Here is a 14,268-nt window from a genome sequence, read left to right on the forward strand (position 1 = left end):
ACTGAAAAAATACAATCATGTGTGATAATATTAAGATCAAAATTAAGTTGAAATTACTTGTTTTCCACTCTAACCTTTCTCTCTGTGTGTATTTGTGTGTGTGTGTGTTGTGTTCAGAGAGCGACATCGTCACAGAGAAAGTCGAAAGTCACAGTCGCCTGACAGGCACAGAAAGAGGCCTCGGAGGTACATGTGTATTCCCTAATTTGTCTAATTAAAAGGCAAGTTCACGTTTTTGAGAAGTGTGGTTGAATGAGTTATTGAAGCCTAATTAATACTGTCCTTTTCTTGGATCTGCCTGAAGGTCACCTAATCAAATCCATGTCAGTTTAAATCTATGATATCCTAAGAATATGTTTGCTGCTTTAGCTCACCACTAGACAGCATTTTTAGACTGGAAACGGACGTTTTTATACTGCAGATCCTCCTACACCAAAGTCCATAGAGAAAATCAGCGATTTTACATCACAGCTCACATGCGTTGTTGAACCCCTGCTGCCTCCGTCAGTAAGTTCACATGTGTTATTTTGTGACTTTGATGTTTCAAATCCATAGTTTGGATTTACTTGATGACACAAACGAGCAAACTGACCACACGAGGCAGCAGTAGACCAGCAGCTCTTTTGTCCCTGTGAGCTAAAAACGATTCATTTCTGCATGGACTTTGGTGTGGGACAGTGAGTGGTTTACAAAGTTCAGTTTCTAGGCTAAAAAGGCTGTCAAACGAGTGTTTGCTGAATGTATTGTCGACTTAAAAAGGCGCAGATTAAGTGACTAGTATGTTTTTCCTTTTCTACCTGACGTCAGCCATTTTGGTAAGTGAGAGCAATCTGTGGCAAGTCGGTGTTGGTAATTTGTCAATTATGTGTCTGAATTAATTCACAACTTTTTTTTCTTCTCACCTATTAGTTTCTTAAGACTGATTAATGTCATTTGATGCTTTTAGAGTTTTTTTTAATGGCAGAAATGACACATTTTGGATAGACAACCATCTATCGGGCAGCCCATGGCCAAGTGGAAAGGGAACTTGGCTTGTAACCGGAGGGTCGCCGGTTCAAGTCCCCACCAGTTCAAAAGGGCTGGGGTACCCCTGAGCAAGGCGCTAGTCTAGGATGGGTTAAATGCAGAGAAATAATTTTCCTAAGGGGATTAATAAAGTATAAGATTTAGATTTATCTGTTCAATTTGTTATAGAGGCTTTTGTTTGGTGAATAAAATGAGAGCAAAAGCCACATTTCTAAAAAGCTGAGATACTTTGAAAGAATGGAAACACAAAAAACTGTGATATTTCACCTCTGCTTATCTGCAGTCGGTCCACAAGCAGAGACCGGAAACGTAGTCGCTGGGAAGAGGAGAGGGACAGGCGGTCAGAGAGCTCCTCTGGCCTGAGCAGGGAGCGCAGCTACGCGTCAGTCAGGAGCAGAGACTCCGACGAGGCTTTCAGCGACAGAGAGCGCGACCGAGAGCGGGACAGGGACAGAGAGAAGCTCGACGAGGAGAAAGATGAGGAAGAGCTGCTGAAACCTGCCTGGATCCGCTGCACACACGCAGAAAACTACTACTCCAATGACCCCATGGACCAAGTGGTACTGTAATATATATGTGCTAAATGTCATAGCCTGCAGTTTATCAATCAGTCTTTATTATTTATTAAATGCTCTTTAAAATGTTTTTAAAAAATCGGGAGGTTAAAATGAGATCATGAAAAACAAAATGATTGATAATAATTATAAAAAACAAATATAAGAGAAACTTTGAGATAGTTAATCGGCCTTTGGTGACCAGAAACTGAAGTTTGTAAACCACTGCACCAAAGTCCATTTTAGCGCGCAGAGACACTCGAACTGCTGGTTCATTGCAGCCTTGTGTGGTCAGTTTGTGTCACTGACATAAATGGATTTGGATATGTGGAAAAATAACACTTTAAAAGTTACTGTAGGAGGCAGCAGTGGATCCACAAATGCTGTGATGTTGAAAGCGCTGATTTTCTCTATGGGGTTTGGTACCCGGCGGATGAGTGGATGGGACGAACTTCAGTTTCCTGTTGGAAGAGTCTGTCTGACAGGGTGATAAATCTGCCAACATATTCTTCAGATAGCATACATTATTCTGTTGATCAGTGCCTGAAAACTGTTTTTCCTTGTTATCTTCACTGGCAGCCTGTCTCGAAAGAGCGAGCAGAGCACAGCCAGCATTAACTTTGTGTCGGGACCTCATTCAAAATCCCCCCAAAAACCCTTCAAAAAACCCTTTGTTCAGTGAATAAAATTAGTCTCAGTGAAGACGCTTTGTCTTATCTGAAGGAGCGAACACACAAGAGAGAGTTTAGGGGCAATCTGCAAAAGTTTTGTTTAGAATCAGCCTTTTTAGACACAAAGAATGGGGATGGGGCTCCACGTCGTCTGTACATCTGTGGCATTGCTACAGTGCCACGTACAGGCTTGGCATACATACGACAGTGTTTAGAGAGAGAGAGAGAGATTTTGTGTTTCCGTGTGACTAAACATCCCTTTTAACATGTTCTTACGGTCTTGATTGTGAGTTTTGTTTTATCCTTTATTGATGTTTTTTAAAGAGTTGGATCATTTTCTCTCTTAACACCAGATGACTTTCTGCACTCTACGCTCACGGCGCCTCCTTTTAAAGACACCTTTTCAAATCACTCCTCGCCCTCTCGTCTCGTGATCTTTCCCGGTGTCGGCTCTTTTTTTTTTTTTTAAGACTGACCTTTAGCGGTAGTCCATGAAAACTCACTTCACATCGTCCCTTCACTACCTCCTCCACACAAATTACACATTCTGGCGCAGACCTGATCCGGCCTTCAGTAAAAACTTAAGTGTAGGTGAAATGTCAAGACGGGGGTGGGGTGGGGTTTTTCGCGCTAACTTCATTTCTTCACAGATTTACGACTTTTACGTCTCCGTCTCCTCAGCAGTGACGGCAAGGACACTTCCTGTGGGAGTTAGTCAGTGGAGCTGCTCTGCGGCACTGACAATTTGGACAATAATAGCGTTACATAATTGTCGCATTTTCTTCTAAGCTTTCGCAGCAAGTTATTTCTCTGATACACGTGAATACAGGATAAGGGTACTTCAGCAAGAACCGTGCTTCTCAAACTGTGGTACACAAACGAGCTTCCTCTGGTGGTGCAGAGATCGGAGTGGAGCTGATAATAATAATAAGCAATTATATATTGTTATAAAAATTAGGATAAATATGATGGAAACTGGCACAAAATGTATAGGAAAATGTTGGTTTAAGTGCTTAAAGCCACACTGAAATTACTTTTATTAACTCATGTAATTTAATAATTCCTGACAGAATGTAGACTAAAATCTTCTACGGCTGCAACTCACGTTACATGTTTGGTCTGTGTAATGTCAGAAAATGTTGATCCGTGTCTCCCAAACTTCACAATGTTGATGTTGTCAAACACTTCATTCAGTTTTAGTGATTTCTTTTTTTATATGAAGCAAAGAAACCATTTTTTAAGAAGCTGCAAAATCTTAAAGCTTGTCAAAAGAAAACAGTCAAAAATCAGTTGAATATATTAAAAATATATTCAACTGATTTTTGACTGTTTTTTTTTGACAAGGAAGTTTAGTTACAAGGATCGAAGTTCACTTACAAGTTTACTTACCATTTAATGGTAACTAAACTTCCTCTTCTCAGGCTAACTCTTGCCCGCTCTGCTCTGATTTTGAAGTGTGCCGGGAGCTCATTTGTCACCGGGAACGTCACTAAATTCTCTGTGTTGTGGGTTTTGTTTCCCTTCAGGGAGACTCCACAGTTGTGGGGACCAGTAAACTGCGGAACCTGTACGAGCGCTTCGAGGAGGAGCTGGGAGGGAGACAGGAACGAGCCAAGGAGGCCCGACCCAAGTGGGAGCCTCCGAAGACCAAACTGGACGAGGATCCAGGTTTGTAAAGTGTTGAAGTCGTACCCAGGAATGGAAACTTTCACTTTTAGCTAATTTTCTTTCATCTCATCTTGGAGATGCATGTATCACAATAAATTTTAATACCAAAAACCTTATATTTTAGCTTTAAAATTAAACACATTTTACATTATCATAATTATTTAAAAGCTTTTATCATTAACTTGAGTGTTTTGAGATCAGTTTAGCTACAAATATTGTACATATCCTTATTTCTAAGGCTGCAATGATTACTTAACTATTTTGATAAGTTTGAGTGTTTTATTCAAAATTAAAAGAAGTTTCTCTGCTTTTTCAGCTTCTTAAATGTAAATATTTTCTGGTTTCTTTGCTGCTTCTTTGCTTCTTTTGTTGACAAAGCAGGACATTTGAGAGCGTCTTCATTTTGAGGTTTTGGGAAACACCAATCAAACAAACAAACAACTAATCGATTAATCAAGAAAATGATTGACAGTTTCCTCCTTTATGAAAATGACCATTAGTTGCAGCTCGTCCTTTTTTCCCCCTCATGTGGAACAAATTCTGGATGCTCTGGTAGTAATACTTTTTTCATTTTTCTCTGCATCAATAAATGAGCCGCTCTCTTAATGTAACAGCAGCACTAAAAAAATGGCTTTAATCGGCGATAACAAATCAGTTATAGCAGTCATAACAAATTTTTATTCTCAGAAACTTGATTAATTCTGCTAAAAGTCTCTAAAACCTCCAAAAGTTTATTTATTTATTTATTTGTTTGTTTGTAGACGTGTTTTACGTATTTAATTTAGTCATACCAGTAGATGACGAAGGGACAGACCATAAGTGTTAGTTTTTTGTATTTGTCTATTTGTTATCATTAATCGGTCATATTTTATCAGATGAGGAGAAAAAAAAAAAACAGGCTAAATATATATAGGTTTGCTCTTTGTTTCCAGACAACAGCAGCAGCGACTCGGACTGCGAGTCCGACGGAGAAGGAAGCTCCTGCTCCAGCAGCTCGGACTCCGACATCTTCGATGTCATCGCCGAGATCAAGAGGAAGAAATCTCATCCCGACCGTCTGCACGAAGAGCTGTGGTACAACGACCCGGGACAGGTGGGCGTGGCTTCACACAGATGGGCGTGGTTATTATGTTACAAAACCAGATTCTACTTATGGGTTTTGGATATGGGTTTTTTTCCTTTGGCTGATGCTGATCTTAAAGGGGACATATTATACCCTATTTCCCCCATTAAAATAGTTCCCGGGTGTCCTAATGAACATGTCAGTGACATGCTTTGGTCAAAATACCATAAGGATGAAGCGCCATAGCAGTTCAGTAACCCTGCTAAACCCGCCCCTTTCAGAACGCTCGGTTTTCGTGCATGGTCCCTTTATATGCAAATGAGACACAGGCAAACACACAACCACTTCTTCCAGGGGGTTTCTGATTTGTCCTCTTTACAGTGCTCACTCGCTCAGATCCAGTTCCCTCAGCTCCATTCCTCTCCCCCTCCCTCCACTAGTTCTCTGACAATATCAACATGGCAGCGTGCGCAGAAAACAGCGAGAGTCCTACATAAGGATGGAGCCAAACAGTGCCGAACTGTAAATCAGTTAAAAACACTTAGGGACAGCACAGCTGATCGCCAGCGGCGAGCTGCATAAACTGCCGCTGTATGTGACTGTATCAGACAGTCTGTGCTCTGATCATGGAGGACGTACTGAACAAATATCTTTAATTAGGACAGTGTCAGAATGGTCAGTTATGAGCTCTATGTGACCTTTTCTTAACAATGTGTGTGTTTGTGCATCGGTGAAATACGTTCGCTGACTAAATACGGCGAGCGCTGGCCGCAGTCTGATGCGAAGTGGTGCGAACACACAAACACACGTTTGCTGACTTTATCTGGCACATTAGCTTCATATATAAAATCCTCTGAGGCTGGAAGTTTATGTAAAACACTTAGACTTTCTTTTATTTATTTATTTTTTTTATTTGTCATTGCACACTGTGCTCCACTGTGCAGCTACGAACAGCACACTTGTCCCTCCGCGTTGACATAATACCGCTCTTCCTCCCTCGCCTGCACTCTCGCAGGGAAAAGGTGGAGCTAAGGTGGAGCTCTCGAGGTAAACTTACTGTTGGGGCGGTAACATTTGCGGTGAAATGCGCATGCTGCCGTCATAAGCTCAGGGAATTCAACATCAAGTGTTTTATCGTCTATACATACACTAAGGGGGACCACGAAAACATGACTGAGTATTCTTTTTCCACACTTTGGTGACTGGTAGGGCCTCCAGAGTATTGAAATGGTTAAAGTTGATTTTGCATAATATGTTATTTATTAATTAAATTAATTATTAATTTTAATCGTCAACTATTTTGATTATTGATTAACCGGTTTGACAGTTTCTTTCAGCTTCTTAAATGTGAATATTTTCTGTTTTCTTTGCTGAGACCGATTCATTTTTGATTTGTGGACAAAACAATACGTTTGAGAACATCATCATTTCCGAGGTTTGGAATACGCCGATCGACATTTTTTAACATTTTCTGAACCAAACAAGTACTCGATTAATTGGGAAAGTAATCGACAGATTAATCGATTATGTAAATAATCGTTTGTTGCAGCCCTGCTGGACTAAAGCAAATATGTATTGGTCTGTTTCTCTGATCTGTGTTTTATATCTGCACTACTGTGGAATTATAATATAAGATACTCAAGTTGATTATTCACACAATTCAACACATTTTAAAAGATTTCAGTAGTTGGGTTTCGACTCTGAGACTGAAGTTACATAAACAGTGTTTTGGTCTTAAAGACAGTATTTAATTATACCAGTAGTTGTCAGTAGTGGGCCAGTTACTCTGTGACCCACAACAGAAATTTGCGTCAACAGGAAATCAGCTGAGATAAAACATGAGACAGATTATTATGCTCAGCAAAGACTTGTTTTTGTTTTCCGGGTGAGTATCAAAGTGCACTAGCACCATTTAGCTCTCCTACATTCGTTGACATTGTGAAAGTGAGTTTCAGTTTGTCACATGTTAAGAAAATAAGTAGGTAAACTGTTGATAGCTACATAACAATAACAAGTGTGCTCGAACCCTAATAAATACCAGTATAAACTCCAGTTGAGAAGTAAAGGTCAGGAGTTGTTCGGGTCGAGGCGCGTGGAACACTGAGCGCACTCCCGTGTCGTATACATCCAGGTGGAGCGTGCGCTCGTCTGATTTACACTCCCGTTTCTTTCCCCCTCTCTGTCCAGATGAATGATGGCCCCTTGTGTAAGTGCAGCGCCAAGGCCAGACGTACAGGAATCCGCCACAGCATCTACCCGGGGGAGGAGGTATGACAGCGCCACAAATAAATCACCACCTCATACATAACCTTGAATTTCCAGTGCCTGTGTGCACTTTCTGTACAGAGAGACATTTGCTAACATGTTAAAGGTCTTGTGTGTCACATGTAGGAGGGTTTAAATGTGTTTAAATGCTGTAAAGTTGAAATCGTGAGATATTCATAGCCTTGGAATGGCGGTGCGTTCCATTTTCATTGGGTGTCAGAACTCGGAAGTTGTGTCGACACGTGAAGGTATCTCAGGCTAGCCATTGTTAGGAAAACCAGTCCCTCAGCGTAGCAACATGTCCACTGATATAGAGCTTGGCAACATGACGTCACCGTGTTCATGTCGTGGAGTCAGTAGCCACATAAAATCTGATGTATACACCTGCGAAGAAGAAAAAGGAAATGGTATTTAAGAGTTTTTTGCATATTTTGGGGCCGTAGTTAATCATCACAAAGGCTGCGTTTCTCATTGTATCTTTGATTGTTATTTGATTTTTTTTGAAGAAAAACATATAACAACAATGATAATGATAATAATAATGATAATAATTATACTTTACATTTTAGCATTAATGTTGTGTGTGTGTGTGTGTGTGGTCTCTCTCAGCCTGTGAAACAGTGTCGTCCCATGAACAACAACGCGGGGAAACTGTTCCACTACCGGATCACCGTGTCTCCACCAACCAACTTCCTGGTATGAACTCTTTCAGAATAAAAGGAGGTGCTGTAACTTGAATGGAAAATGTAGTGGAATCAGGATATATATATACTGTATATATATATATATATATATATATGTATATATGTGTATGTATGTATATATGTGTGTGTGTGTGTGTGTGTAATATATATACACACATACTGTATATATCTTATTAATCTAATTCTATCTAATTAAACAGCAGGCTATAAGACTTTTTTTTTTACATGTGCCACAACAGACAACTCAGATAACTAAATAAATTCCCACATATCAAACAGCTGTGTCAACCCACTCGCCACATTTCTGGCTCCATCTGCTACAGCACTTTATTCAGAACCTGAAATCTTTTCGTTTGTGCTGTGTAACTTCATTTACTCCTCACCAGTAACACACATACTGATATTTCCCTTTACTATATGACACTGAACTCATCAAATAGACCTTGGTGTACTCAGATGTACTCATTTCATTATGAGGTATGCAATCTTCAAGCAGAGACCTAAAAAAAACAAATTATATTTGTGTGTGTGTGTGCACGCACGTGTGCATGCTTTCTGTAGACGGACAGGCCGACGGTGATCGAGTACGATGACCACGAGTACCTGTTTGAAGGCTTCTCTCTCTTCTCGCACACTCCACTCACCAGTGTAAGTCTGCTCTGTTTTTACTTCACGACAAACTGTACATTCATTTCTCTGTGCTATTACTTCCTTTCATATATAGATTTAATTACATTAAATTAGATAGATTTCCTTCGTCATCACATGTTTGAGAAGTTTATCGACTACTTTATTCCATAGCAACATGTTTTTACAATGTTTTGTACAATGTTCCTCAGTGCAGCACAAGAATATTTCTGGCTTTAAACGCGACCATTTCCGTTATCGTCCCAGATTAAACTGCTGTCCTTCATCCTTTCAAATTTGTATTTGATATAAGCTTTTAAACCGATTGCTGCTTTTTCTCTGCTTATAATTTAGCCCCCGAGATTGAAACACGCATACTTTTTAAAGTTATCTTGGCATGCTTCCTTTTTAAATTTAGAATTTTGTGTCTTTTTTTAGCTGAAAGGAAATAAACCTCATCATTCAATATGAGGGTGAAATTTCCTATTTGAACTTGGGACTGAACATAGTTTTACTCAAGACCAAAATCTCTCATTATATGAATATAATAATTAAATGAGTGTAACATAGATTTCTATAATTGTTTTTTAATAATTGAACCTTTCTGTTACTGTCCTGTCGATGCTGACAGGATTTGGTGTGCGCATTTGTCATTACCGTAACTCCTCGACCGTTTGTGTTATCTAGTAAATTTAAAAACTACCGTAAACCAGAGAAATAGGTAGTCCTCATGTCTTCGCCGAGTGACCGTCATGTTTGTGACATCAGCTTCTCAGCACCTTGATTCCTAAACGGTTGAATTAATTAACTGCCAGATATCCAGAATTTTGACAATTCTATAGCCATAAAATAAAAATAAATCCCTGCAGCCTGATTATGTTAAGTTTTCTGGTGCCTTGTAACTAAAAAAAGACAATAATTCAATTTGGAAAGTTATTTTTTTTTATGTGGATGTGGCCTTAAAGTCGACGTGTCCATAATGACTTAAATTCCCCCTCTTCACACACAGTCAGGCAGCAAATATCGTTTTAGATTAAGTGAAAAATCTCTCCTTAACTGTATCTCGGAGAATCAGCTCTCGCATTCAGTCGTGCCTTTGTAGCGCCGCTCCCGCTGCGCTGACCTTGCTGCGACTTTAAAAGAACCTGAACTCTCTCTGTAGCCACTTCTTCTTTTTCACACTCTTCTTCCAAGAATGACGTTCAAAAGAAATGAAAAATCGACTAAAACGTTGTTAAAAACCATGCTTTGTCCTAATCTACAACACACGTGGGCTTTTGTGCATCACTGTGTGTGTGTGTTTCCCCCCTCTGCATGTTTGAATAATAAACTACTCAGTCAATATCTGCCAAGTCTGAAAAGAGCTGCGAGGATTACGAATGATTTGAACTGGATAATTTAAGCAGCCCTTGTTAAAAGCTAGGGTAAACGCTTTGTGGCAGCAAGGGGATTAGGAACCTGGGAGCGCGGCGATATTTAGCCCCCCTGCTAGTTAGCCGCCAGGATGGGCAAGAGCGAATGTGACTCCCAGGTTAATCCTTGAAAATGGACTCCAGCGCCGAGACAACAAAGACCGTGTAACTGGGGAGATTAAACACAGAAGAGCAGGCTTATCTGTTCACTGAGAATTTAGTTTACTCAATTTTTTTAATCGTCAAGTGTGTGTGTGTGTGTGTAAAGGCATGTCATGTCTTAAAAAAGCGTATTTGATTTTAAAGGGATACTTCAGGTTTGTTTTTTGTTTTTTTTTGTTTTTTTAGCATCCTCAGACACGTGTATGCGTTTGTCGCGAAACTGCTGCCATCTCCCTGTACCAAACTCCATAGACAAAATCAGTGATTTTACAACCTGTCACACAGGAGCTGCTGATCCACTGCTGCCTTCATCAGTCATTTCATGTCTTAAATTCTGTGACTTTCAGCATTTAAAATTCTTCATTAAGGTTTTACCTATGTGACTGAAACTTGTCAAACACGGCAGCAGTAAACAAACAGCTGCTGTGTCACTGCAAGCTTAAATGTCTGTTTTTCCTTATGGACTTTGGTTTGAGAAATGAAGTGGTTTTCAGACTTCTGTTTCGTGAAGTGGCTAAAATATTTTTTGCCACTGAACAAAAGTCAGTTTTCTTCTAGAATACTGTTTATGTTAAGTTTATGTTTTTGCTGATTTATCTAAACTTTTGACAGAAAACCTGCATTTGTGTCACTTCTCCCTGCACCAAACTCCATAGAGAAAATCAGCAATTTTACACCATGTCACACAGGAGTTGTTTATCCACTGCTGCTTCCTATCAGTCAATTCAAATGAGTTGTTTTGTGACTTCGGCATTAAAAATTCCTAGTTTGGCTTTACCTCAGTGGCTCAAACCGACCAAACAAGGCAGCAACCGACAAGCAGCTGCTTGTGTCACTACGAGCTAGAATTGCCGATTTTCTCTATGGACTTTGGTGTGGGAGATGAAGCAGGATTTCAAACGTCACTTTCCAATCAAAGAAAGCAGTCTCATGGTGAGACGAAGGAGAAACCATATTATTAAGAGACAATACACATACAATAGCAGATGTGTATTGTATGATGTGATTATTAAGTGGCTAAAAATCAGTTTTTCTTCACGTCCCTGCTGAGTTGCCGAAGTTTTGTGTCACAACAAGGCAGCGTTAAATCGGCTGAATGTCGTCCACAGACTTCAGTCGAGTGGGATTATACGTATACGCTTTCCTGGTGTCATTTCGGTCAAGCGCCGAGTTTTTAATGAGTTTTCCTTGAAAAGCTGTAACCTCCACCTAACGCCATGGTAATGAGTCGGCCTGTCCTCTCTCTTTTCCCCGTCTCCTCGTCCTCTTCTCCCTTTCATCATCGCAGATTCCATTGTGCCGTGTGATCCGCTTCAACATAGATTACACCATTCACTTCATAGAGGAGATGACACCGGAGGTCAGTGAAAGCCCACTTTATCTCCACAGCTCTTTCTCCTCCATTCTTATTTTTTTATTATTTTTGTTATCTCGACTGGTTCAGTCTTGGAACAGCTGAGCATGCACGTACACCTCGACGCCTGGGCGAGCAAAGGTGCTAATCCCCCTTTTTTTAGAAGAAGAAGGGGAAGGAGATTCTTTTTTTTTAACCTGCTGAAGTTGATTACATCAATAAAGTAGCTTATGTGATAAAGTCAGTGGAAGTGGATTTACTTATCGGGCATATTTCTGAGACTGAACACTGTACTCTCTTTCTCTCTGCAGAACTTTTGCGTCCGAGGCCTCGAGCTCTTCGCCTCCTACTTGTTCCGGGACATTCTGGAGCTTTACGACTGGAACCTCATAGGTACTAACCAAAAGAAGAAGAAGAGACTGGTGTTGGAGCTGAAGCTTTTATACAGACGATGCACAACATGACAATTTTTAAATTTGTTAATATGGGGCAAAGAAACCAGGAAATATGCACTTCTTAGAAGCTGAAAGATGACATTTAAAACCGATTTAGTTGAAGAATTTAGTCAAAACATGGATGGATAGATGTGCTTAATTGATCTCAAAAACCTGGAAAAAAAAACCCACAAAAGTATGATAACAGAAAAGATAAGGTTATGTGTTATCAGATAAACTGATAATGGGAATTTCAATGAGCCATAAGTGTAAAAGAAACAATTTTGTTGTGTATTATCTGACCAATCAAATGTCTGTGTCTTCGTCCAGGTCCTGACAACGATGATGAGACCTCTGGATGCCAGGGCTTCCATTTCATGCCACGCTTTGTCCGATTCTTACCAGGTGAGACTCAAATTTAATTTATTATCTGGACACAAACCGTACATTTAAAGGGTCAGGGTTAACATTGCTCCCAGTGGGGACACAAGGAATAAATCTACTAAACATCCACTTACTTTGTCTACAATATCTTAAGAATGTGTTTGCTGCTTTACCTTGCAATTAAGGGACAATTGAGGGACTTTTCTGACAGAAAACTAAAGTTTGTTTCTTTTTATAAACCTCTCACCAAACCACACGGCAGTTGTGGATCCACTGCTGCCCCCATCAGTCAATTCTAAGTAGTTCTTTTCCGACTTCAGTGTTTGAAATCTTTCGTTCGTATTAACCTCGGTGACACAAAATGACCACACAAGGCAGCAGTAGACCAGCAGCTCCTGTGTCCCCGTGAGCTAAAATCACTTAATTTCTCAATGGACTTTGGTGTGGAAGAGTCGGCAGTTTACCAACTTAAGTTTCCGTTTAATAAAGGCTGTTTCACAGTTAGTAAGCGTTGCAATCATATTCTCAAGATGACGTACACTTAGGCAGGTGTTTATTTTATTAAATGAGCTTTTACTAAGTTGGTAAAACCTGATAAATTATCTTCGTTATTCCTTCTAGTATACTAAGTCACCCACAAATGCCTCAAAAACATTTTAAGTCAATAATGTAACTTTTAGTAGTTTTACATGCAAAAGCTTTCCACTTCATAACTATGAGGTTTTTTAAAAATATCTATATCATCTTTTAAATCACCAAACAACATCATTAATGAGCACCTTTAAATGTGGTCAGACTCCAAACATGCACTGCTTCGCCTCCCCTGCTGTTCATCTGTGGAACACTAGATGGCGCTGCTGCTCCACGATTTCACTGCACAGAGTTTTGTTGTGACTGATCTGTGCCACCCTGCCTTCTTTTCCATCCATCACACAAAAAACCCGGAACATTGGGTTCACATCACAACACAGAAAAAAACACATATGTGCTTCTTTCATGAAAAAGCACAAAGAAAAGTCTGCAGTGTTTGATTCACTGTTTTCTGTCTGTGTCGCGTAAAAGAGAGTGAAGAGAGACAGGGATTCAAAGTGAAAGCATGAGAACTTACTGTGTTTGTTGTTGTTTTGTATCATTGCGTTTCCAGCTCTGCACTCGGCACTGCATTTTTGTGTCCATGTGAACAGACACACACACACACACACACACACACACACACACACACACACACACACACACACACACGTAAATAGAGGTCAATCAATTTTGCATGCGTGTCACTAAAACTCTGTCTACTGTTCTTGTATTTGGCATAAACACTGACTGTGTCGTGACCAGTCATCCTCATGGAGACCTAAACCTGGTCCTAATGAGGCAGAATTGGGTTTAAGTTAAGGGGGTAGGTAAGGCATTTTGTTGTCATGGTTAAGGTTAAGGTAAGGGGGCTAGAGAGGAAACTATGTCAAATGAGTGTCCTCACTAAGGCTGCTTTACTAAAATGTGTGTACTTGTATTTTTAGGACAAGGTTTGGGCCTCTATGAGCACTATTAGTCCTGACGAGGTCTACCCCTACCCCTTCACTTTAACCCAATTCTAACCTTAAAACCAGGTCTCAAATTAGTGTCCCCACTAAGGCTGCTATATTAAAATGTATGTATACTTCTTTAGGAGCTTTTTCTGGCATAAACGACCAGTAGTCCTCATGAAGACTTAAAACCTGGTCCTAAATGAGGCAGAACCTCATTTCTGATCACTAAGATTTGAACTGTGTATATTTTAGTGCACATACAGTCATGTTATGCTCCGTTCTCTCCTCACTTTGTAATTCAGATTCCTCTGCTCCTCCTTGAGTGTGTCATTCATGTTAAAGAAAGTCTTAACCTTCTACTGCAGTTACAAAGAATTTTTACAGCTGTGTGTGTGTGTGTTTATTTTCAGTACGAATT

The 14,268-nt window shown here is 40.0% G+C and overlaps 1 protein-coding gene across 1 annotated transcript in view; it reads left to right on the plus strand.

Annotated features, from left to right (window-relative positions):
- drosha (drosha ribonuclease III) overlaps positions 1–14,268 on the plus strand; it is a 116,482-nt gene that overhangs the window by 2,085 nt on the left and 100,129 nt on the right. The window contains exons 3-12 of the mRNA XM_044026078.1: positions 118–186; positions 1,310–1,586; positions 3,778–3,919; positions 4,852–5,012; positions 7,170–7,250; positions 7,857–7,943; positions 8,513–8,599; positions 11,441–11,512; positions 11,818–11,899; positions 12,271–12,345. Coding sequence (XP_043882013.1) covers positions 118–186; positions 1,310–1,586; positions 3,778–3,919; positions 4,852–5,012; positions 7,170–7,250; positions 7,857–7,943; positions 8,513–8,599; positions 11,441–11,512; positions 11,818–11,899; positions 12,271–12,345 — 1,133 coding nt within the window. The remainder of the gene's footprint in view (positions 1–117; positions 187–1,309; positions 1,587–3,777; positions 3,920–4,851; positions 5,013–7,169; positions 7,251–7,856; positions 7,944–8,512; positions 8,600–11,440; positions 11,513–11,817; positions 11,900–12,270; positions 12,346–14,268) is intronic.

This window comes from Solea senegalensis, linkage group LG1 (genome assembly GCF_019176455.1).
Source record: "Solea senegalensis isolate Sse05_10M linkage group LG1, IFAPA_SoseM_1, whole genome shotgun sequence".
NCBI classification, from domain to species: domain Eukaryota; kingdom Metazoa; phylum Chordata; class Actinopteri; order Pleuronectiformes; family Soleidae; genus Solea; species Solea senegalensis.